Source organism: Mollisia scopiformis, assembly GCF_001500285.1.
Source record: "Mollisia scopiformis unplaced genomic scaffold LY89scaffold_3, whole genome shotgun sequence".
Classification (NCBI taxonomy): domain Eukaryota; kingdom Fungi; phylum Ascomycota; class Leotiomycetes; order Helotiales; family Mollisiaceae; genus Mollisia; species Mollisia scopiformis.
The window spans coordinates 180,934-204,002 of NW_017263583.1; the positions used below are offsets into that span (position 1 = coordinate 180,934).

General features: G+C 46.7%; 9 protein-coding genes across 9 annotated transcripts; 7 read left to right on the forward strand and 2 right to left on the reverse strand.

The window, feature by feature from the left end:
• Positions 1–269: 269 nt before the first annotated feature.
• On the reverse strand, positions 270–2,015 carry LY89DRAFT_292540 (calcium/calmodulin-dependent protein kinase). The gene is made up of 6 exons (XM_018206522.1): positions 1,921–2,015; positions 1,717–1,768; positions 1,458–1,665; positions 1,252–1,408; positions 813–1,198; positions 270–755 (listed from the first exon to the last, which is right to left on the reverse strand). The coding sequence occupies exons 1-6, from the start codon at positions 1,925–1,927 to the stop codon at positions 309–311; spliced, it is 1,257 nt and encodes a 418-aa protein (XP_018076646.1). The 5' UTR covers positions 1,928–2,015; the 3' UTR covers positions 270–308.
• A 755-nt stretch (positions 2,016–2,770) lies between these two features.
• Positions 2,771–3,410, forward strand: LY89DRAFT_575622 (putative ubiquitin-conjugating enzyme E2 W; the record flags this gene model as incomplete). The annotated part of the gene is made up of 3 exons (XM_018208796.1): positions 2,771–2,812; positions 2,868–3,018; positions 3,142–3,410. 3 exons carry the CDS (start codon positions 2,771–2,773, stop codon positions 3,408–3,410), a joined length of 462 nt encoding a protein of 153 aa, XP_018076647.1.
• A 1,578-nt stretch (positions 3,411–4,988) lies between these two features.
• LY89DRAFT_636174 (vacuolar protein sorting-associated protein-like protein 33A) lies at positions 4,989–7,613 on the forward strand. Its single transcript, XM_018211477.1, has 4 exons — positions 4,989–5,283; positions 5,348–5,543; positions 5,750–7,354; positions 7,412–7,613. The coding sequence occupies exons 1-4, from the start codon at positions 5,206–5,208 to the stop codon at positions 7,525–7,527; spliced, it is 1,995 nt and encodes a 664-aa protein (XP_018076648.1). The 5' UTR covers positions 4,989–5,205; the 3' UTR covers positions 7,528–7,613.
• A 532-nt stretch (positions 7,614–8,145) lies between these two features.
• On the forward strand, positions 8,146–11,464 carry LY89DRAFT_728452 (uncharacterized protein; the record flags this gene model as incomplete). Its single annotated transcript, XM_018219265.1, has 2 exons — positions 8,146–8,432; positions 8,530–11,464. The coding sequence occupies 2 exons, from the start codon at positions 8,146–8,148 to the stop codon at positions 11,462–11,464; spliced, it is 3,222 nt and encodes a 1,073-aa protein (XP_018076649.1).
• A 1,566-nt stretch (positions 11,465–13,030) lies between these two features.
• LY89DRAFT_680435 (uncharacterized protein) lies at positions 13,031–14,136 on the forward strand. The gene is made up of 3 exons (XM_018214081.1): positions 13,031–13,363; positions 13,416–13,471; positions 13,764–14,136. Exons 1-3 carry the CDS (start codon positions 13,236–13,238, stop codon positions 13,790–13,792), a joined length of 213 nt encoding a protein of 70 aa, XP_018076650.1. The 5' UTR covers positions 13,031–13,235; the 3' UTR covers positions 13,793–14,136.
• A 903-nt stretch (positions 14,137–15,039) lies between these two features.
• On the reverse strand, positions 15,040–15,911 carry LY89DRAFT_552293 (DUF1640-domain-containing protein; the record flags this gene model as incomplete). Its single annotated transcript, XM_018208315.2, has 3 exons — positions 15,040–15,083; positions 15,135–15,520; positions 15,568–15,911. Coding segments are annotated over 3 exons (774 nt in total), but the record flags the coding sequence as incomplete, so codon positions are not given.
• A 201-nt stretch (positions 15,912–16,112) lies between these two features.
• LY89DRAFT_636179 (eukaryotic translation initiation factor 2 subunit gamma) lies at positions 16,113–18,152 on the forward strand. Its single transcript, XM_018211478.1, has 2 exons — positions 16,113–16,780; positions 16,833–18,152. The coding sequence occupies exons 1-2, from the start codon at positions 16,248–16,250 to the stop codon at positions 17,848–17,850; spliced, it is 1,551 nt and encodes a 516-aa protein (XP_018076652.1). The 5' UTR covers positions 16,113–16,247; the 3' UTR covers positions 17,851–18,152.
• A 1,155-nt stretch (positions 18,153–19,307) lies between these two features.
• On the forward strand, positions 19,308–20,167 carry LY89DRAFT_293004 (uncharacterized protein). The gene is made up of 2 exons (XM_018206525.1): positions 19,308–19,941; positions 20,007–20,167. The coding sequence occupies exon 1, from the start codon at positions 19,410–19,412 to the stop codon at positions 19,914–19,916; it is 507 nt and encodes a 168-aa protein (XP_018076653.1). The 5' UTR covers positions 19,308–19,409; the 3' UTR covers positions 19,917–19,941; positions 20,007–20,167.
• Positions 20,168–20,352: 185 nt separating this feature from the next.
• On the forward strand, positions 20,353–22,839 carry LY89DRAFT_704077 (putative HC-toxin efflux carrier; the record flags this gene model as incomplete). The annotated part of the gene is made up of 7 exons (XM_018217356.1): positions 20,353–20,422; positions 20,510–20,658; positions 20,776–20,873; positions 20,944–21,770; positions 21,820–22,022; positions 22,077–22,203; positions 22,254–22,839. 7 exons carry the CDS (start codon positions 20,353–20,355, stop codon positions 22,439–22,441), a joined length of 1,662 nt encoding a protein of 553 aa, XP_018076654.1. The 3' UTR covers positions 22,442–22,839.
• Positions 22,840–23,069: the final 230 nt, after the last annotated feature.

Here is a 23,069-nt window from a genome sequence, read left to right on the forward strand (position 1 = left end):
TTTCATTGGGTTGGGGCATAATAGGGATGGGTGTTTGGTGGTCAGGTAGTCCTTTCGAGTATGATACCAGAACGTCACAATTTACAACGGCAATTAAAGAAGCTCTTGGTGCATATTCATGATTTTCCATTCCCATCCAGACTTGTCCCAGTGTCAAGCTCAATCCGGTCCATCCGTCCAGCTACGCGAGCGATTCAAGACCCATTATGCACTGATGATAAAAGAGGCTAACTAACGTAAAAGCAACGCAGCGCAGGTAGCCCTTTCCGGGTATCGACTTAAACAACCTTAAAACCCAACAATTCAGTCTATCTATCGCTCTGGAAGCTCTTCCGTTTTGCATTTTCAGTAGCCTCCTTCTCAACCTGCAGCTGCTTCTCACTCTCCTTCATCTCTCTAACCTTTGCGAGAACCACTTCTCTGAAGATTGCGCCCTTCGCAATATTACTAAGGGATTTCTTACCGCCAGGTGCACTCCCTGCTGCCGTGCTCGTACTAAGTCCAGTGCTGCTGTGTCCAGCAGGATTGGCTAATGCATCACCAGCAGCTGCTTTGGCATCGGCCGGGACATCAGACTCGCCCGGAGCTTGATCAGATTCGTCTTCGTGTATCTTAAGGGCTTCGATTCTATTGGCGAGTTTGACAAGTTCAATGCCACGACGAAGACGGGCTTTGGCCATGTAGGCTCTGATTTCGGGCAGCAAGTTGTGGTCAGTTGCGTTCTCGCCACTCAGCCATGGGTGACGAAGAGCTTGCTGTGTATTCAGTCAGTAAACGCATTATTTCTAAATCAGTCGATTTTGCGAACATACCTTGCTAGTGGATCTATCATCCGCATCAGGTTGTAAAAGATGACCAATGAAATCCTTCGCATCATCACTGACGTCCTTCCAGTATCTCTCGTGAAAGATAACTCTCGCATTGCTGCATTCTTCGATGAGATCCTGGAGATTTTCGCTGCGGAATGGAGAATAGCCACAGAGAAGTGTGTATGTGATGACACCCATAGACCACATATCGACAGGCTTTCCGTGGCCCTTCTTCAGCATAACTTCAGGAGCGGCATAACCGAACGAGCCAGCCATTGTGGTGAGTACCTCGTCTTTCGAGTCGAGCATCTTGGCAATACCGAAGTCGGCAAGGACAAGGTCTGAATTAGGAGCAGAGGTGAGGTAGAGCAGGTTCTCGGGCTTCAGATCTATTTGATGTTAGTCACGAGACTGACGAGAAGTATCTTTGAAGCAAAATCACCTCTGTGAACAACATTGTTGTCATGTAGATAGTCGACAGCTTCTAAGACCTGTCGAATGGTTTGAGAGGCATCTTTCTCCGTAAATCTTCCTTGCTCGCAGATGCGATCGAACAGTTCTCCTCCAGTAGCAAGCTGAGTGACGATGTAGTATTTGTCCTTGGCTATGTCAGTCCTCGTCCTGAAACTTCAAGTACCCAGCGCTTACTCGCGACTCGAACCAATCCACAAATTTGACGATATGTGGGTGCTTCATCCGTTGCAACATCTCCAGTTCATCGTAGACCATCTGCTCATTTCCTTTGACATTCTTTTTGAGGATAATCTTCACAGCGACCTTGCCAGTTGGACCATCAGCCTCTCTGACAATACCATATGTACCAGCCCCGAGTGTTCGACCAAATCGATATTTGGCTCTGCGACTAATTGTTAGTTTGGACATGAAAGATGAAGCATCTTGTACATACTTCTTATCGTAGCTCTCTGGTTGGCCGTGAAGCTTGTTGAGCATATTAGAGACTTGAAGCGGAGCAAACGACATGGTCAGCAAACGTTTCATAGGTATAATAAGGGAGTGAAAGAGGGCATCAAGTCCTCTCCGATCACGCAGGAGGAGTGAGTATGAGAGAAGCCGAGACTCTTGAGATTCTCTAAGTGCGGGGTGTACCTACAGCTCATCGTGACTGCCAAATCAGGTCCTCAAACTCAATTCTCTTGGTAAGGAAATCAGTGTCTTCGAAGATCGAGTATCGAGTGATGTAGTTCGCACACGCGCAGGATTTCAGCTGGGTTCGTGGTAGAAGGAGCTGCGCTATGTCGTTGTCGTTGGTGGGGCTGAGCTGACGAGGTAAATAGCTAGTTCAGAGTCACGGTCGACAACCACCTTTGCAAATGAATAATCGAGAGCAAAATCTGGAGTGAATTATACAAAAGGTCAACGATAGGTTCGCCGTGCAGATAAAATAAAAGACTAGACCCACGCACGCAGGACCACGGGTCTGCCTTACAATCTAGCAGCATCCAGCCGCAGAAGGGCTGAGAGGGGCTGTGGCTTACCACATCAGGGGTTGCAGACCCCAGCTCAACACGTGAAGCTATTCTTTTCCAAGGTTCTCTCTGAGAGCGGCCGACGTGGCTTTTGATATTCCCTGAGGTTGTGATAGTAGATGTTGGTATATACAAATAGTAGATTTGTGAGAGTATACATGCGAATTCACTTGCACCTGCGTTTCTTAAACTCTCCTTCTTGATCTGGGACATTCTAAATGTCTAAAAATGGTGCCTAACTTGGTTATCGACATCGATAAAGACTCGGCCGCATCTTAGCCTCTTGTAACCTTGGCCTTGGAAAGTCTACCATCCCACCACGTCTACACAATACATCAATTCCACTATCGCAAACACTCTTTCTCCCTTTCTTTGAGCTAGATACCTTCCATTCACAGTCTCCGGCAGACCTGCAGCTATTGCCTCTCAGAAGATTCGCACACTTTCTCTCAACGGCACAGCAGATAAAGCAGGATGGCATTCGCAACAAAACGCCTCGGCAAGGAATTGAAAAAGGTATGTCAAAGCAATCCCTCAGACCATATAGTCTTATACTTACTGATCCTCCTAGCTTCATGAATCTCTGCCGCCTGGTATTGAACTTGTTAGCGCTGAAGACTTCCAAGACTGGCTACTGGACATTCGGGTCCTCGATGCGAACCCACTCTACCTCAACCAGACATACCGTCTAAAGTTCAAGTTCAGTGCTCAATATCCCATTGGTACGTACTTCCAATACTACTCCTTCTTTTTATATCTTGTGCGGAGTCATAATATGTCTATTACTTGCATTTCTATCCCTCGATTCCCACAAATACCTGAAACCCAGCTCTGACTTTCTACAGAACCTCCAGAAGTGGTATTTGTGAACACTAAGGACCGCCCTATTCCCATGCACCCGCATATCTACTCAAACGGAATCATCTGTCTCGACCTCCTCGGCTCACAAGGCTGGACACCCATACAAAATGTGGAGAGCATATGCATGAGTCTACAAAGCATGTTGACTGGAAACAGCAAAAACGAGAGACCAGAAGGAGATCAACAGTTTGTGGCGAATAACAGGAGACGACCAAGAGATATCGACTTCTATTACCATGACAATACGGTTTAGAGCCTGGAACTGGACAGAAATGCCTTGGAGGGAGGCTTCGAGTCAGAAATGGCGTTAGGGCGGGCCTAGGACAGGGTTGAAGATGTTTATAGCGGTATGGGAAGGGCGCTTGAGAGAAGGGGCATAATAGCATGGCGTTAGGGACTGTCTTCATCGCGAGTCTGACAATGAATCATAAATGCGCGGAGTTTTTCCAACAGCGGATTTTGGTTCAACTCAAAAGACACTTTCTTGACGAGTAAGTCATTTCTAAACGCAAGTGAATGTACCATACAGTATCTCATATATGAGAAGCATATTCAGTAAATCACTTTACAATACCTACTTTGAAAGCTAGCTCAGACCTCATTCTTGAATGTCAAGTCAGATGGCATAGGATGAGTCTAGAGTTATATCAAGATACAGGGCTTATTCACATTGCCTTGTCCAAGGATTGAAATCATAAATGATCCACAGATCATTAGAAAAGTAGCTTGTTCAATTCTTCTTCATGGAAGCTAACGTAGCATACTCGCCCTCCTCAAAGTTATATAAAGTATGATACATTCCTCAACAGTTTGTTGTGAATGGACGCAAAATTTGATATCAATTTGAGAGGGAAAAGTCCTATCAACACTAAACGAAACGTTCATACAGGGTAATCGCTTCTTTACATTGCAGCATTGTAAAACCAGCGGTGAGTAAGTGCCTGCAACAACGCTAGGATCTGAAAATAATCCCAGCCAAAGTTTACTCCAACGTTGCTATTTGAAGACTACTTCAAGTGATTCCTGGTGTAGTTGAACAGATGTTGAAGTTGATAAGCCCTTACTACCGACCTCATAGACAATCTCGGTGCAATAGTCTAATCCACGTGCCTGGCTCAATTCGATAGAAACAGTGTCGAAAACATAGCAAGATTCGATCTAAGTGGAAAGTGTGTCTATTTCGTTGATTCGGCTTTCATTGATGCGTTTGCTGTCACTTTTCGTCGGCTTGTAATTTGTTGAAAAGATCTCTCCAATTTTAAACCGCATACTCTCAGGTGTTGACTGCAGATTCTTTCGCAATTCCGTCTCTTCTGCCATTCTCTTATACAAGCTCTCCAGTAGTACCTTTCCTGGTTTGTCAGCGGCAGATGAAGTTAGATGAACCTCATCCACCGGATTCCGGCATTGATGTCAACCACAGAGCGGGAGTCCCTTGGTCGTTGCTGCCTGAATTCGTCAGTACAACTCTTGGAGTTGGTAGCACTCAAAACCTGCTGGATATTCCGATTCATGACCAACATCCTGTCAATGAGATAGTCAAATCTTATCGCAGTGAGAATAGCTCTCCTCTTACCCATGTCTCCTTCCACATGCCTCGGTGTATCAAGGGTCAAGCGAATGATCAGACTCACGAGGCGTCTCCAGGTCCTCACGAGACTTCAACTCGAGTTGCCGGTCTTGGGGCCAACATCATGTGGCCATCCTCTTGTTGCCTTGCAGGTGCGGTTACATAGAAGTTGGGCGGGTTTCGGAGACTTGCGCGGATGGTCTATCGAGGGATCGATTAAATCTCGCAGATCTGAACAGTCATCTGTGAGAATTCCTCATTCACTTACAACACAATCTGTGTCGTATGCAAGAGTCGTTGATGAAATGCCGACAATTTCGAGTCATTGGTGGGAAGGTAAAGGGCTTCGACGAGGCTGATGAAAACCAGTCGGCAATCTCGCTAGCGGGGTCGGGCCCGCATCTTCCAAGCTTGAGCCATCAATGCCCTTCACTTCAAACATCAGACAAACTTCGCCCGCCCGCATGTAGAGCTCACCATGGCTCCTCATGTTGGGTTCGATACCGATCATATCAAAGATAAGGCCCGCAAGGATCTCCTGTATCTACTCGAGGGTGTAAGTAAGGGGTCCAATCTCGTCGTCCACCCCAAGGCCCCAACTTATTGGTGTGTTCACACAGGTTCGAGGAAAGAAGAACTTGGTCCTTGAGAAGGGTTTGGCCGGTCCGATCGGTCTATTTGTGAAGTTCTCGACACTTCAGGATTATGGAGTCGATAAAGTATTCTTCTTGGAGAACGGCAATGCGGATGTCAGTCAGCGGAATGTTGTGTTCATCGCAAGAGGAGAAAGTGCAAAACACGCCCAGTCGATAGCCGGTATGTTCGCTATATCATCTCATTCCTATTTGCAGCTTGTTTCATGGCAATTGGGCTCTTAAAGTAGACTTGGTAGACGATTTTTCTACTCTACCCAGTCAGTCTTGAGCCCTATACAAATCACCATACAGCGCGCTTAATAGTGTCTCTTTCATCTTTTTATCATATGCTAGTGATGCTGCCATTACGTGCTGACATTTATACAGACCATATAAAGCGTATGCAGCGAGAAAGTCAGACAGGTCACGAATTTTCCATATTTTGGGTTCCACGACGGACGCTCGTTTCCGAAAAGATTCTCGAAGATGCCGGTGTTCTTGGCGATACAAGCATAGCAGAGTTTCCCCTGTACTTTCTTCCAGTTGAGAAAGACGTCCTGTCATTGGAACTGGAGGGCTCCTTCAGCGATTTATATTTGCGAAAAGATCCGACACCAACTTTCCTGCTGGCACGTGCTTTGATGCTTATACAACAAAAGCATGGCCTTTTCCCACGCATAACTGGGAAAGGTGACAATGCCAAGAGACTGGCAGATCTACTTTCACGCATGCGACAGGAACTAATCGCTGGTGAAGACACAAATGAAAGCAGTAGGCTCGGTCTAACACCAAGTACCACAATCGAAAGCCTCATTGTCATTGACCGCGAGGTCGACTTTGCTACCCCTCTTCTTACCCAATTAACTTACGAAGGCTTGATCGATGAGACCGTGGGGATTCAGAACAACCAAGCAGAGGTAGATTCCTCCATTGTAGGGGCTGCTCCTCAAGCCGCGCCAGGCTCTTCGAAAAGCATCGCTGCACCAGCACAATCAAAGAAACGCAAGATTTTACTCGATTCATCCGATAAGCTCTATGACCAGTTGAGAGACACCAATTTCGCTATTGTGGGAAATCTACTGAATAAGGTCGCTCGTCGCCTTAAAACTGATTACGAGAGCAGACACGGGACCAAAACCACCGCAGAATTGCGGGACTTTGTCAACAAACTCCCAGGGTATCAGGCTGAGCAGCAGAGCTTGAAAATACACACCGGGCTTGCAGAAGAGATAATGAAGCATACTCGATCAGATCAATTTGGTAGACTACTGGAGGTTCAGCAGAATCTCGCAGCTGGGGCAGACCCATCGTCTCAGCATGATTCGATCGAGGAGCTAATTTCTCGAGACGCACCTTTGAAAGAAGTTCTGCGCTTGTTGTGCCTGGAATCCTGCATTGCTGGTGGCATAAAGCCTCGAGAATTGGAAATATTCAAGAAGATGGTCCTACACGCTTATGGTTACCAACACATGCTGACTCTAGACGCTCTAGAGAAATTGCAATTGCTGCTATCTCGGAGCTCCCCAATGGCTTCAATGATCCCCATGTCTGGAGCTGGAGCTGCTGCCGGCACGAAGACCAATTACACATATGTGCGCAAAGCTCTCCGCCTCATTGTCGACGAAGTCAATGAGCACGACCCCAACGACATTGCATATGTGTATAGTGGCTACGCACCACTGTCAGTTCGTCTAGTACAATGTGTTCTGCAGAAGCAGTATCTTACTTCCATCACGCGCGGCGGAAATGCGAACAATCCAACTGGGCCAACAAGCGGTGGAGCCTCACAAGGATGGAAGGGTTTTGACGAGGCACTGAAGCATGTTAGAGGGCAGACATTTGACGAGGTGCAAAAAGGGGAAGACAAGGCTGCAAAAGCTCGCGCTCTGCTTACAGGTAGCGGTGAGAAGAAACTCGTCTTTGTCGTGTTTTTAGGAGGCATTACCTTTGCAGAAATTGCGGCGTTGAGATTCATCGCGAAGAAAGAAGAAGGTAAGCTGAGATCTGCTGGCTTTTCTTGCACGACGCATGCTAATTCAAATCCGCCAGCACGAAAGCAAATAATCATATGCACGACTTCGATCATTAGTGGAAATAAGATGATGGACGCAGCAATTGAGAAGGCGACCCTGGGAAAGAACACCACCATTGTGCAAGACTCGTAGACAGACGCAATGCCAACCTTGAGCAGCGCTAACCTAAGTCTAACAATAATGTAATGATTAAATGACAAGCTCTCCATGATTTCCGGTCTAAATAATTGTTGTATTCTGTCCCCACTTCTGTCCTTGTTGAGGTCAACGCCGACGTTACAATGGCGCACGTGATACGTTATTCGCATTGGCTTTAATCATTAGGCCGAGACTCTCAGAACTTAGAAAGGAATTGATACATATCGTACGACACAACAACCCCACGAATCTCTCCGAGTCTTCTTTGAGGACGTTCCTTTCCTTCTCGAGTGACAACGAACCTAGCGAAGAAACTGAACTGAGCTCGCAGCAGGATCTACGTGTGGCGACAGGCAATAACGGATGCGACAGGTGAGACGGTTCCACGTGGGTGATACATATACCAATATCAACTTTGTAGAAGAGTGGCTAACTATTCTTCACAATCTAGTCATACGCAGTAAATCAAACTTATCGATGACACTTGCGGGAGGGGTGCGCGGTTGAGCGATATCAAGTGGCATGGGAAATTCGAGTAGCAGCGCTGACCCAACCGACAACCCATATATGTCCAAGAAACAACACAAAGTCACAAGACTTAAGTTACCAGAGATGGCAGTAACAATGGAGACCCAAATTTCGCATCATGATGATCTCAACTTGATGGGATTACAAGAACTGGACTCGCATCTTTCAATATTCGAGACCTCGAATCCTGGCAGAGACTCCTCTACCCCAGGCGCCATATCGAGCGGATATGGTGACAGTGTCGACATGCTTGATCAACAATCGCATACTATTATTGTTGAATCTCCCAGCGAGAACTTTTCTCCCAAATCTCATTCCGGTGCAGGTTCTCTTACTAAGTTTGGGGACCAAAAGTTTCAGAATATCATCCGGTACGTGGTCGTTCTTTCCTTGCAGTAATTTAAGTTTCAAAGCACAACCATTCCGGTGTGATAGTGAGATATAGCCAATTGACTTTTCCGACTATAGCACTGAGCGGCATCTCAAGTCTACGTCGGATGGCAATATACTTCTCAGGCCTGAAAGTGCTCGCGATTCTATGGCATCATCCATGACTACCGACCTTGACGACGGTTCATCAGCCCTTTCATCAATATCGAGTAAAGCCACATCCCCAACCGGCTTCGATGTCAACTCGAAGCACACTTCGAAGTCGGGTTCTCATGCAGGAAAGCGACGGCAAATATATGATGTCCGACCGAAGGTTTCCATACCTACTGACATTGCCCCGAGCGAGTATGCCAGACAATGCATCGCGGCTGCAGAATCGTCTCGTCTCAACCCTTACAGCTTACATACCGAGGAACATGCTATGCTGCGCAAACATATCACTCATCAGCAAGTGACTACGTACCTCAACATCCGAAATGGCATCCTCAGATTATGGACCAGAAATCCTATGATTGGTGTAATGCGCGATGAAGCCATCGGATGTGCCAAGGATTCTCGTTGGTTTGATGCTGCTAATGTCTGCTATGAATGGCTTGTGCGACGTGGCTATATTAACTACGGCTGTCTCGAGCATCTTGGGGTTGGCAGAGATGTCAAGAAATCCCAACGTGGCCCTAAGCGGAAGCGTAAGACTGTAGCCGTTATTGGCGCTGGCATGTCTGGTCTTGGTTGTGCGAGGCAATTGGAAGGCTTATTCTCACAATTCGAAGAACGTTTCCGAGCAATGGGCGAAGATCCTCCACGAGTCGTCGTTCTAGAGGGTAGAGACCGAATTGGCGGCAGAGTATACTCTAGGGCCATGAAGTCAAAACCAAAGCATGCGACTCTTGGCTATGGAAGTCGATATACAGCTGAGATGGGTGGCATGATCATTACTGGCTTTGACCGAGGTAATCCTCTCAATATCATTGTCAGAGGTCAACTAGCATTGTCATACCATGCTTTAAGACCGGACACCACGATCTACGATGCAAGCGGAAAGCCTGTAGATATCAATCGAGATCAATACGCAGAGAAGCTGTTCAATTATATTCTCGATCGAGTCAGCGAGTATAAATTCAAGCTTCCAACCCCTCCTGCGGTCGACGGCGATAAAGACCTCCTTGACGCAGGACGCGATGTCAGCTCAGAAGGCTCAAAGACAATCAGCGAAATTGAAGATGCTTCTACGAATGGCACAAGCACCTCGAACAGTGGAAACTCCCCTACAGCTGACGTACAGATGATTCCGGTCTCGTCGGATAGATTGACGGGACGAGCACATCTTGAGCCTGGCATACCCGCTGTCCATACTGCTGCCTATAAAGCTCGGGAAATAGGTTGGGAATTACGTCCAGGCATCGGTATCGAATATGATCTGGATCTCGAATCTGCTGTTAGCTCGAGGTATGCTACCTTAGGCACAGTCTTCGATGAGGCCATTCGTCAGTACATGCGCATCGTTGATTTCACTCCTCTCGATCTGCGGTTAATCAATTGGCATGTTGCGAATCTGGAGTACAGCAATGCAGTCACTTGCAATAAGCTCAGCCTTGGTGGGTGGGATCTTGATGCTGGCAATGAATGGGAAGGCAAACACACTATGGTCACCGGAGGGTATCAACAGGTACCAAGAGGTCTTTTGAATTGCCCAGAGCCATTAAATGTGCGGAGGCAGAACAAGGTGAAAAGAATCATATATGATGCCGAGAACAAGGGTGCGGCGTCGAAGATCGAGTGCGAAGACGGGCAGCTTATTGAAGCAGACTATATCGTCTCGACGATACCACTTGGTGTCCTGAAGCGACGAAGCATCGAATTTGAGCCAGCTTTGCCTGAATGGAAGGAAGGACCAATCCAACGAATCGGCTATGGAGTCCTCAACAAAGTGGTTCTGGTCTACAGAGAAGCATTCTGGGACCAAAAACGCGATATATTTGGTGCTCTTCGCAATCCCATGAATCGATTCAGCTTGGATCAAGCAGACTATTTCTCGCAGCGTGGTCGCTTCTTCCAATGGTTCAATTGCAGCAATACAACTGGCATGCCCACTCTACTTGCTCTGATGGCTGGTGATGCTGCCTTTTCGGCAGAAAGTACTCCAAATGAACAGCTCATCTCTGAGGCTACAAAGGTTCTGCGCACTATTTTCGGTGCTGGAGTACCAGTGCCTGTTGAAGCGGTTGTTACTCGGTGGAGCGAGGACGAATTTTCGCGTGGTAGTTACTCCTACACTGGTCCAAACTTCCAACCAGATGACTACGAGGTCATGGCACGACCGATTGGCAACCTCTTCTTCGCTGGCGAGCATACCTGTGGCACACACCCAGCGACCGTTCACGGTGCTTATATATCTGGTCTGAGAGCAGCTTCTGAAGTTCTCGAAACCATGATCGGTTCTATTAAGGTGCCTGAGCTCCTAGTCCCACCAAAAGATTCTTCCATGAAGAGGAAATCCGAGACCATCCAAAGTCCCAAGGATCCTAAGCAAGCACGCCTCGAGGCTTATGAGTACGAGATTTGGAATGCTATCTATGCTAAGCTCGGTGAACGACCTTGGCGGCCTGCGAATACTTATGCGAATCCATACCGTATGTACAGTAAGGACAAGTGGGAGGAGGCCAAGCGCAAGTGCGAGGAAGGCAGGAGACCAGGCAAAGGAAAGCCTATTCCTAATGAGGTTAAGAAGATGGTCACAAAGATGTGGAAGGAGGCGTCCGAAGACGTGAAGCAACCATACAACGAAAGAGCAGATGTCCAGAAGAAAGCATATGCTACTGCCATGGTTGAGTACAACAACAAAGCCGCGCAGTGGGACAAGGATGCTCTTGCATTCAGAGCCGTGTACGAAAAGGAACACCCAAGTATACCAGGGCCTGAAGAGACTAATGGTAGCCCTTCGAGAAAGGACAGGCGAGCCAAGCGGGGTGTGAGTGGGTACGCTGAAGATTCCGGGTCCGAATTGGACATCTGAGCTCTGATTTAGCATTTTCGCATTCTTGCATGGTTCTGTAGGATGATAGGGCATGGCATTGCTTCGTCTGCATTGTTTGGGAGGGTGGCTCTGGTGCATTCTGGCTGTGAAAGCTCTCTTCAGTACCGTTGCATATTGCTGTTTAATTGAGCATTAGTAAAACTAATTGGATTCTAGCAATTCTTTGTAACGTGTGACTGCTTCAAGTTTGCTCCGTAGCCAGGGGGCATGGCTCAAGTTTGAGTCTTTGTATGGCTCAGAACCATGTTCTTTATACGGGTGGTGTCCTGAGACACACTTACCATGAATATTGCTAAATTGCTGGCCGGAAAGCTCCTCAAAGCAAATTCTAGCTCGCTTTTTGCAACACCTGGGGCACTTATGTGAGACTCTGTCTTCAAAGGAGGCGCTTTAATTAAAGGAGTAAAGTTTTATCTGGGAGAGAATCAGATTGTCTCAGCATCCAACAAACAAGAGACAAGGGCTCTTTGCTGTCAGAAAAATTGAGATATGTTTGTCAGAGAATAGTAGAAGGTCAGAAATCTCAACACAGTGCAGTTGTCTAGCACTGACATCCGTGCTAAATTGTCGCATGTTACATGTATGCCATCGGATCTTCACAAAGAGCTCTTGAAGTCCGCAGTTTTGATATTTTATTGTGAAGTTTGCTTCCGAAATTCCTGCATGAAGGGGTGGGTGTGCAATGAAGTGGCCTGTCAAGATGAACGTCCTCCTGCTTTCAGCCACTGAAAAGGGTGCATTGGGTATATGAATCTACTTAATCCCTTCTTGAATCAGTATCTGATTCGAAATATCTACCCATCAGTCCTAGCTCTTGTCATCCCCCTGCTTTTGATCGCAATACCGACCATGGCTTCCAGTTCCGGTGGTCTTAACCCTACTTCCGAGGAAGAACACAGGACCGCTTTAAGATTCCTCAAAGATGCCTTGCCCAACGCTTCCGAAGCCATGATCGACGGGCTTCTCAGAGAAAACCGTGAGGATCCTCAGGTGGTACTTGACATCTTGATGGCTAGACAGGAAGCAGAAGAAGAAGAAATGGCGGAAAGCTCGAAGGCTCAAGCCCTACATGGCAAGGTCCAATCGTCAGAAGATACTCCTGCCAGCTCACAGTCCGCTGCCACTATAACATCGAAACCCAGCGCTCCTCCGAAGGGTATGGTGGGCAGACGTTCAGATAAGGCAGTTCCGCCATTGAACAAGGAACAGCGTTCGTTCAGAAATCTGAGCGCAAGTCAAGCGAATTACTTGTTCGACTCTTATTCGCCATTTCTAACCGGGCAGACGGGAGTGAGTCCTGCAGCGGTGGGAAGAAGACAAAAGAAAAATGATGAGCCTGCCAACAGAGAATTGGATCCAATGGATATTGAGCACATTGAGATTGAGAGTAGCGAAGCCGAGGAGGGCCTCTATGATGAGAGCGATGGAGGGGTAGTTCAAAAGAAGAAGCGACCTTCTGAGGATAAGGTAAGTTTGAACAACTTTTTCTAAATTGTCTCATGCTGAAAATGGTACATGAAAAAGGCGACTAATTAGCTGATATCCCTCAACAATCACCCCGAAATTTCACACCGTCGTTGAAATTTTTGGAGATCTGTCTCGAGTGATCGTCTTGGTGGGAGACAATCACTCAACAGATATATTCCAGCGCACTTATTCATTCTAGATCGAATGCTAACATTCACATTAGGGACGCAATGAAAGCCCGTCCAAGAAGTCTCGGATGGTAGGACCAAACCAAGAGGCCGATATGAGTGAGGAAGAAACAGGCACGGAGGCAAAGGACAAGCAGACTGTAGAGGAGAAGGAAGAGGGGGAAACAGACGAAGAGGAGGAGGAAGAAGTACCAGAAGACAAATCAGCTGCAGATTGGGTGCTGTAGGTACAGTCCCATTCCTCCAATACATCGGTACTAACATGTCGGGCAAAGTCAAAGCTTCGGAGAACTCGAGACCGAATTTAGAGTTAGGGTTATTCTCGACTCTGGTAAGCATCCGGTCATGTTTCCTAGAATACTTCTCAGGAGCAACTTCTCTCTTCTACATAGAAAGCTTCGAGAGAAGAGGCCAGAAGCCTTAGAGACCATCGAGGTCCCTTTTGTCCCCCGCGAGATGTTTGACATCGCAATGCGTTGGGCTAAAGAGCGTACGATAACCTTGACGGCACTCCGAAAATCAACGCGCTCCCTCGAGGTCAATAACCTCTTTCAACTGGCTCTGACAGCTAAATTGCTTGAATCTGCGGATTTGGGCAAGGCCGTTGCTGACAGGATTCGAAGCATCTTTCTCAACAATCGAACACATCTGAAGGAGCATCACATCGAGCGGGCGTATGACTGGTTCCAGCGTGGACATCCAATCCGAGCCGTGATTGTGCATACTCTCCTGCACGCCTATGTGTCCCACAGAACTGGTGCGGGAAGCCCGAACGACGTGATGGATGGATGATCAAAGTTCATGTATGATGACTTGATCAACAAGATCGAAGACTTCCGCACGGAGATGAACGCTGAGGTCGTGACTGCTATGCATGTGAGGGAGGGACTTGTGTGGGTGACGGCGCGGCGCAAGCACGAGTTCCGTCTGTATGATCCTCTATTGGTGGATGAAGAGTCCCAGATGTTTTCATTGTCATAATGTACTCCATGGACTGCTTAGTGTTTTAGCCTATGGAAGACCTGGTGTCTGCTCTCTCGACTTAGAGAATGGCTTTGAACATTTGAACATTTGCATTTATTCGCGTTTCGATGCCTTACTAGGGGAGTATTAGAATGGAATGAACACACTCTCCTGATAACTTTATCATTGTAGAACTTTGCTTACCTAGTTACCCTCTGGATCTGTGAGCCGAATCAACAAGATCTTTACTACATTAAGCGGTTTGAATGTTCTCCCCTGTGCCGGACATTGAGCTCCGTCATGTGCAGAAACTTTCTCAAAAGCACAAATTAGATTTTGCAGCTTTCAAATACAAAAGTGAAAGTGAATTCTTCCCTTATGTTAAGCTGGTCCGAGAATGAATTGCTTTGCTCGAGGCCTTTAAAGAACGAAATACACAAAATTTGTTTGTCGCCAATTCGAGCTGTAACTTCCACTCTGACTCAAATTCATAACTAAAAGGTTCATACCAGCCGTCGGGCCGTGGTTAATCCGCACATGTACTTACGGAGACGGGATGGGGGGCATCGAATGGAAGAGATAGTCTCCCAAAAAGTCAAACAGCAAAAACCTCTCCGAGGGTTTCTGTTCTGGGCAGCGTCACGTTGCTCCAGTTTGTTTCGTCTTTGTGCATTATGAATTTCTGTATTTTTTGCCCTGAAAAAAAAATCCAATACAGATCCAAGTCTCATAACGTGCAGATATCAAGCATAAAAACGTTCAGACGTATGAGGACAATTGCAAAAACTTCTCAACCATATGAATATCGTCATCTTTCGGAAGTATGCGATGGAAACATAGTATGACGCTTATCATGAGTATAGTTTCAAAAAGACTCAAAGTTCGCGTCATATTTATTGGCGAGCAATGATCGTGGTATCTTCGAACTAGTGGTGTCTACATCAACAACCTCCAAGCACCAAGAATCAAAGCAGCAGTACCTATCCAATTGTTAGCGGATGATGAAATCATAGAATTCCCACAAAGCTTACCAGTGCAAACTCCCATGAGCCATTGCAAAGTCTGAAATTTGACACCTTCCAGCTTCTCCCTCAACCCAGCAACCTCCTGCTCAATCTTCGTCTCAGTCTCCTTGATCTTCAGTTCCTGAACATTGGCCTCCTCCCGGATTCTTCCCTTCTCCAGATTCAAGTCTAACCTAACAGAAGCTTGCGTTCGACCAATCTCATCTCTCAATCTGCTGTTCAACTTGGCAAGATCGTTTGTCAAGCGTTCATGTGATGCCCTGGTTGTAGCTGACTCTGTTGAGTCTGCAGATAAAAGTTCGGATCGAAGCTTTGCGAAATCGACCTTTTGTGTGTAGGTCGCTTTAGCCTGGTCCTCACGAAGTACCATTGTGCGTGTCAAGTTCTGAATACTATAATATGTTAGGTAGCTTAATGGAAGACAGACATCGAAACACACCTCTCTTCGATTACATCGCTAAGTACCTTCATCATTGCAACAGCTTGTGGCTCCGTAAATCCTTCCTCCCGTAGCCGCTGGACAAACTTAAGAGTATCGAAGTGATGGTCCCGAGACTGGCGTGCAGTGGCATGGAAAGCTCGCCGAACGGCGGGATTCTTGCTCGCCAGCGCTGTGATCCCATTGTGCTGTGGTCGCAAGAGGGATTTCCTGTCTGCAACGTTCCAAGATCTATTGTAACTATCGTATCTAGGTGATGTAGTGCTCAATGCTCGGATGGTGTTGGAAGGAATTGTTGTTGGCTGCCAACTCAATCTGGGAAGCAAGAACCGCGGAAGAGCTCTGGCCACGCCTAAGTTTGTCATATTCAAGGTAGATTTAAGAAGGTGATATATGTAGAAGCTGTATTGGTTCTTGAAAAAGGCCCAAAGCAGATGTCCCTGAAATCGTTCAGAGCTCGAGGTTAGGAAAAACTGATGGCACGTGACGTATATGACTCAAGGAAAATCGCGGGGTTATTTCGACCGCCCACAAATTTTTGCTGTGATAAATTTCACAACATCGATATCAAGCCGCCACCAGAACTTCACCTCTGACTACATAGTTTGATACCAAGAGCCGATATTTCAGTGACTTCTGCAATATTCAGCACTTCTCGAGAGAACAGCGATTCCGACACAATGACGGCGAACGGCGATAGGTACGGCAACGACCAGGACTCTGGGTCTGACTCCGAGCCTGGCTCTCCAGGTCTCGAGGCACAAAATGATTTCGATGACCATGTGGAGGAGCTTCCTCTCAAATCTGCGATGAAGAAGAGCACACATAAAGAACCCGCACAAGTCATAATACGCCCAACTCTACCTCCGCAAACAGAACCCAAAGACCTCGATGTCAAGTCTTTGACTCCTCTCACCCCAGAGATCATTGCGCGACAGGCAACAATCAATATTGGAACCATTGGACATGTGGCGCACGGAAAGTCAACAGTGGTAAAGGCCATCTCAGGTGTACAGACAGTTCGATTTAAAAATGAGTTGGAGCGAAACATCACAATCAAGCTTGGTTATGCCAACGCAAAGATCTACAAGTGCGATAATGAGGAGTGTCCAAGACCAGGATGTTTTAGGAGCTACAAGAGTGAGAAGGAGGTCGACCCACCGTGTGAGCGCGATGGATGCTCTGGTACCTATAGACTGCTCAGACATGTCTCGTGAGTGTTCATTGCCCTTCAGATAAGAAGAACAAGACTGACGTGAATGTAGCTTCGTTGATTGCCCCGGTCACGACATTCTCATGAGCACTATGTTGTCAGGTGCTGCAGTCATGGACGCTGCCCTGCTCCTCATCGCCGGTAACGAAACCTGCCCACAACCACAAACCTCAGAGCATCTTGCAGCTATCGAGATCATGAAACTGGACAAGATCATCATTCTCCAGAATAAGGTCGATTTGATGAGGGAAGAAGGTGCCAGCGCTCACTACGCAGACATTCTAAAGTTCATTCGAGGAACTGTTGCTGGAGGCGCGCCAATCATTCCGATTTCTGCCCAATTGAAGTTCAATATCGATGCCGTTAATGAAGCGATTGTCAATACTATTCCTGTGCCACCAAGAGATTTCACGATGGATCCCCAAATGATCGTTATTCGATCATTCGACGTTAACAAACCAGGTGCTGAGATTGAGGAGTTGAAGGGAGGTGTAGCTGGTGGCAGTATCTTGCACGGGGTGGTGAAGCTTGGGGACGAGATTGAGATTCGACCTGGTATTGTCACGAGAGATGAGAAGGGAGCAATCAAGTGCACACCAATTTTCAGCAGAATCGTCACACTGAACTCGGAAAACAACGAGCTCAAGTACGCTGTTCCTGGAGGACTGATCGGTGTTGGAACCAGAATTGATCCTACACTATGCCGTGCTGATCGTTTGGTCGGTTTCGTCTTGGGGCTGAAGGGTCGTCTGCCTGATATCTACATCGAAATCGAGGTCAACTACTACCTTCTTCGACGATTGTTGGGTGTTAAGACTGCGGACGGAAAGCAAGCCAAGGTTGCTAAGTTGGCGAAGAACGAAGTTTTGATGGTGAATATTGGGTCGACAGCTACTGGAGCTAAGGTTGTTGCCGTGAAGCAAGATGCCGCGAAATTGATCCTTACCAGTCCGGCTTGCACGAACGTTGGAGAGAAGGTTGCGCTCAGTCGACGTATCGAGAAGCATTGGCGACTAATAGGTTGGGCTACGATTGCCAATGGTGTTACGCTGGATCCTAGCACTTCATAGATGGATGTATGTTCGTTGTTTATGGTCTGCATATGGGGAGTTGATAGAATTGGGCGAAAAAGTTAAGCTCAATTGGTTGGCACTTACTTGACATAAATCAAGATCTGCACAGCATGGTTGTCCTTTATGTATGAGAGAAAATGTGAAGATTTCATCAAAGTTCGGCGTTCATGATATTGGCTGCTGTGGATATGACTAAATTAATTGGCTGGATGCCTTGGTGATTAAATACGGCTAGTTTCGTCTTCGACTTCTGAAGATCTGATTGCTAGAGACTCAGAGAGGTACTTAAGTTAAGAATTAGACCCCTGTAAGATTAAAATACTTCCGTGCATATGGCTTCGGAGGTTGCATCGTAGTGAAATGCTTTCGTACGAGTGTGCAAAGATCGTCACACAATCCGGTGGCACAACATGCCATTCGGTCCCTATAAACTGGTTTGACAGTCTGGACTCTGTACAACTGTCAAACGCTCTACCGAAGACATCGTGCAAGTTGTACCAAGGTAAATCCTAGGCTGTTATAGTGGGACGTAGTAGAGTTGCCAGGATGGGTAGGTAAAGTCGAGGCCATGTCGAGACTTGAACGCTAGGTTCATGCCTGAGGAAATTGGAAATCAGACGAGTATGGAAAACTTGGACAATTAGTTGAAGTAACACGTTCGAGCTCACTTGACTTGGATACTCTGAGTGTATCAAAATTAAATTTGGTTATTGCAGTACATAAAAGTGACGAAGAAGTTCTGCTCGTTTTCGTGGCTACTAGTTGTAGATGACCAGGAATACGTGATGGTCTTATCCATAACTTCAGAAAGATAGCACAGAGCACAAAGGAAATGTTGTTTTCATTCTATGGTGACAAGTATATATGGAATAAATGGAGATATCTGACCCGGACTTCCGGTCTGAATGTGGAGCAGTAAAAAGCATAACTGGAGAACAAGGCTGATGATTAGCTAATCCCTTAAGGATTTCCCGTCCGTCAGCATTAAGATTGATCAAGGGGACAAGTAGCGGAAACTTTATCTAGACGACACTTGAACTTGCAGACTACGATTTGTTCTTTTTGAAGCAGCATTTGAAGAGTGCTCGCCAGTTTCTTGAGAGACCCACTTCTACCTACCTACTCAAGCGAGTGGAGTGGCAGAACAGAAAACGGAAGCTTCCGCGAATGCGTGGTTTCGAACGTCCTAGTGGGCGTATGTGTCTTGTATGTTGTTCTGGCTTATTTCTGCGATTTCATCTGTTCTGCGTAACCGCTGTGGGCGTATGGGCTGCTCCCGCGCGTAGATGGCGCGTAGATATGATACTCTAGTATTATCGGCAAGATTATGTCTCCACGAACAACACCGCATTCGGCGTTCGTATGCGGCATTCGTCTGCACAGGCGGCAATGATCTAGTCGAGTAGTCTGAAGTTTGGTAACTGCTCCCGAGTCGATTTTTGCGGAAAGCCCTCGTGTTTTCTTACCCATTGTGCGAAGGACTCGGTCACATTCCTCGTTTGCAGTTGCTGCCTGGGTTTGAATTACTGTGTTACCCTTCCGTTAGTCGAGGCACGATGAGTGAAGGCTTCATTTCTCAGTCAGTGATCATAGGGGCAAGTCAGACGGGAATGTCTATGCTCCGTTGTATCTCGTCTGAGTCATTATCTAATGATGAAGTGGGATGGCGATATCTGGTTGATCAGGGGAGAGGATTCTGTTTGAGCCGAAGCGGCGGAAAAGACGAACCCTTAATGATCGGTACGGGAAGCAGGGATCAAGAAAGATTAAATAAAAGATTCATCCAGCTGGACTTTCCAGATTTCAATGTCCGAAATCTCTTGGCATCCAATCAGACCCCGAGAATGGTTCGATATTACGATAATTGGGTTAGCGCCTACATTACTCGGATGAAAATCTGCCCGTGCATAATTCTCTCAGGAGAGAAAACGTCCACCAAAGCTTGGCATAAAATAAAGAAAGTAGGAATGTACAGTATGAAGCCTTTGTCCATAGAGGCAAAAGGTGGCGTGTGGCATTTAGTCATCGATACGGCGACGAGATTACCCGGTGTTTCTTTGTGACTGCAGTTGCACTGCTACCAGTACTGTATTTCTGTCTCTCAGAAAATCAATCCAAGTTTGCGGTGCAGAGTTCCAATAATAATCTGCCAGAAAGGGATCCGCATACCCCAGACCGCGTCCCGACCTTAATCTATTCCAGAACCCTCTCAAGATTTGGTGTTCGACGTTCGTCTTCGTCTTCGGTCCAAGACCCTCTTTCCAGCAAAATCCAACCAGTCACAGACTGTCAAAGCCTCGTCGGACATTCGAAGCCTTCCCGCGTCCGAGCCCGACAACCTACTTTTCCTCCCCCTTGCAACCTGCAAGCGAACGCCGGGTCCAGTCCAATTGTTGAAGCATATGAATAGTCTTCCTTTTGCTGTTCGTGTGTTGACTTTTTGTTTCTGATCTTCGTCCTCTTCTACACCGCGCCTACTTTCCGTCATTCCTTTCCACCATGACTTCTTCCCTTGAGAAGCCAACCATGGACGACTCCGCCTCTGATACCCTCAAAAGTGCCCCGACCAGTATGCACGAGAAGGCTGAACAATCGGTTCGACAAGGCTCTAGGTCCCCTACGCCCACGCAATCCATACACGAGACCATTGCGAAAGATGCGACAACCGTCGAGACTGGGGCTGAATTAGAGAAAATAAATACAAGCGCAGAGGGTAGCGAGTACCCAACGGGAGTTACACTCGGATTGATCTCTCTGGCTCTGTGTCTTTCTGTATTCCTCATGGCGCTAGATAACACCATTATTGTAAGTATCGAATATTGTTCAACGAGTGGCTGGACACCATGCTCTGCGATGCGCAACTTTTCTTTTAGAGAAATATTCTCCTCTCTGCATAATTGCAAGACTGACTCTATGAATTAGGCCACTGCGATTCCTAAGATCACTGATGAATTCCACTCTCTTCCTGATGTTGGATGGTACGGCTCGGCATATCTATTGACAACCGCCTCCTTCCAATTGTAAGCGAACCCCTGCTCGAATCATACTACGGATTCATACCCAAGTTCTTGGAGAACTAACAATCTGCAGACTCTTTGGCAAGTTCTATACCTTCTTCTCGATCAAATGGGTCTACCTGATAGCTATTGGAATTTTCGAACTTGGCTCCCTCCTCTGTGGAGCTGCTCCAAATTCAATCGCCTTGATCATTGGTCGTGCCGTTGCTGGACTTGGTTCTGCCGGTATTTTCTCTGGAGCTCTCATCATCGTCGCCTACAGCGTACCACTTCAGAAACGACCCATGTATTCTGGATTTATTGGTGGCATGTATGGAATTGCTTCAGTGGCTGGTCCTCTCCTGGGTGGTGTATTCACGGATAAAGCGACTTGGAGGTGGTGTTTCTACATCAATCTCCCAATCGGTGCGATCACAATGGTCGTCATTGCTATCTTTTTCAAGGCTCCTACCAGAGCAGCTGTAGCAAACGTTGGCTGGAAGGCACGCGTTAAGGATTTCGACCTCTACGGAACCGCCGTCTTCATCCCAGCCATTATTTCCCTATTGTTGGCTCTTCAATGGGGTGGAACGAAATACGACTGGTCCTCATGGAGAATCATCCTTCTCTTCGTCTTCTTCGGGGTTCTGATACTCTCTTTTATCACCATCCAGTTCTGGAAGCAAGACACTGCAACCATTCCTCCCAAGATCATGAGAAAGCGAAGCATGTGGTCTGCAGCTTGGTTCTCTTTCTGCATGGGCTCGTTCTTCCTGTTACTTGTTTACTTTTTGCCAATTTGGTTCCAAGCTGTCAAGAGTGCTAGTGCTGTGAAATCTGGCATCATGAACTTGCCTATGATCATGTGTCTAGTTATTGTGTCCATTCTAAGTGGTGTAGGAGTCACTGTCGTTGGATACTGTGAGTTATTATCCCTTCTGAAGTCAAGAACATACTAATTAAAATATAGATGCTCCGTTAATGATTGCGTCAAGCGTTTTGGCTGCCATTGGTGCCGGCCTACTTTCGACCTTGACTCCAGCATCAGACCACCAGATGTGGATTGGATATCAAGCACTTATTGGTGTTGGAATCGGCCTTGGAATGCAACAACCTCTGATCGCTGTCCAAACTGTTCTCGACATTTCACAAGTTCCCATTGGTACCTCAATCGTGAGTACACGCAGTTTATTTCAATTACCTTGCATTGAGTGCTAATTCTTGTAGATCATCTTCGTACAAACACTCGGTGGCGCTCTTTTCGTATCTATTGGACAAAACACGTTCAGCAACAAACTTTTCGAAGGTTTGGCCAAGTATGCTCCAAGCATCGACCCCAAGATTGTTCTCAGCAGTAAGTGCAAACAAACATCACGACTCTATGAACTAGACTAACTCAAATAGTTGGCGCAACGAATCTGCAAAGCAGCGTTGACAAGGCAGTCCTCCCTGGCGTCCTGCTTGCATACAACAATGCTTTAACGCATGCTTTCTTGGTGGCCGCCATTATGGCTGCCTTCACGATTGTTGGAGCCGCAGCCATCGAATGGAAGTCTGTCAAGGGCAAGAAGATTGAGATGGGTGCTGCGTAAGGCATTGTTTTTGAATTACAGCATAGTTGGATTCGGAAAGCGAATTGCATATACCCTGGCGTTATTGGCATTGGGAGGATATCTAGTATAACTTTGTAATTTTCTTTGTCTGTCTTAGACCGGGACACGGGATACACCCTCTTCTCTTTGTATAATATTGGCCATGTGAGATGGCTTTGCATGGCTGTGGATGTCTTGACAGAACTCCACTGCCCGAATGAGCGTGATAGACTAGAAAAACCTAATCACTCAGCCTTGCTTCTGCATCTCATCTGGACCCAAGCGTCAGATATGTGATATATCCTTTAAGTTGGAATGGTCAGAACTTTTAACATTCTCGAGAGATCCGTTGCCCGATGATGTTAGAGAACCAAAGACGTTGCTTTGGCCGATCCAGCAAGTGTGGAAGTGGATGTGTGGTTCCCTCAGATGTCCATTGTACCTGTGAGCAATTGGCCACAAAAAAATTGACCACAACATACGATGTACAGACAATATAATAATGAACTTTGTCTAAAAAGTGAATATTTCTCGACCCCCAACCGTGTTTATATGAATATCACGCTTCATATACAACAACGGTCGGCTTCGTTTCCGAGAACACCATGTGGATTGAATTTCCCCTTAT

Bases quoted from the DNA above. Each gene is read 5' to 3' on its own strand.
- LY89DRAFT_636179 (XM_018211478.1), top strand. From the start codon at position 16,248: ATGACGGCGAACGGCGATAGGTACGGCAACGACCAGGACTCTGGGTCT. The intron at 16,781-16,832 runs GTGAGTGTTCAT...ACGTGAATGTAG, and splicing joins AGACTGCTCAGACATGTCTC to CTTCGTTGATTGCCCCGGTC.
- LY89DRAFT_293004 (XM_018206525.1), top strand. From the start codon at position 19,410: ATGAGTGAAGGCTTCATTTCTCAGTCAGTGATCATAGGGGCAAGTCAG.
- LY89DRAFT_292540 (XM_018206522.1), bottom strand. The intron at 1,199-1,251 runs GTGATTTTGCTT...AACATCAAATAG, and splicing joins CAACAATGTTGTTCACAGAG to ATCTGAAGCCCGAGAACCTG. The intron at 756-812 runs GTATGTTCGCAA...CTGAATACACAG, and splicing joins ATGATAGATCCACTAGCAAG to CAAGCTCTTCGTCACCCATG.
- LY89DRAFT_680435 (XM_018214081.1), top strand. From the start codon at position 13,236: ATGAGTGAGGAAGAAACAGGCACGGAGGCAAAGGACAAGCAGACTGTA. The intron at 13,364-13,415 runs GTAGGTACAGTC...TGTCGGGCAAAG, and splicing joins TCAGCTGCAGATTGGGTGCT to TCAAAGCTTCGGAGAACTCG. The intron at 13,472-13,763 runs GTAAGCATCCGG...CAGGATTCGAAG, and splicing joins TAGGGTTATTCTCGACTCTG to CATCTTTCTCAACAATCGAA.
- LY89DRAFT_636174 (XM_018211477.1), top strand. From the start codon at position 5,206: ATGGCTCCTCATGTTGGGTTCGATACCGATCATATCAAAGATAAGGCC. The intron at 5,544-5,749 runs GTATGTTCGCTA...ACATTTATACAG, and splicing joins ACACGCCCAGTCGATAGCCG to ACCATATAAAGCGTATGCAG. The intron at 7,355-7,411 runs GTAAGCTGAGAT...CAAATCCGCCAG, and splicing joins CATCGCGAAGAAAGAAGAAG to CACGAAAGCAAATAATCATA.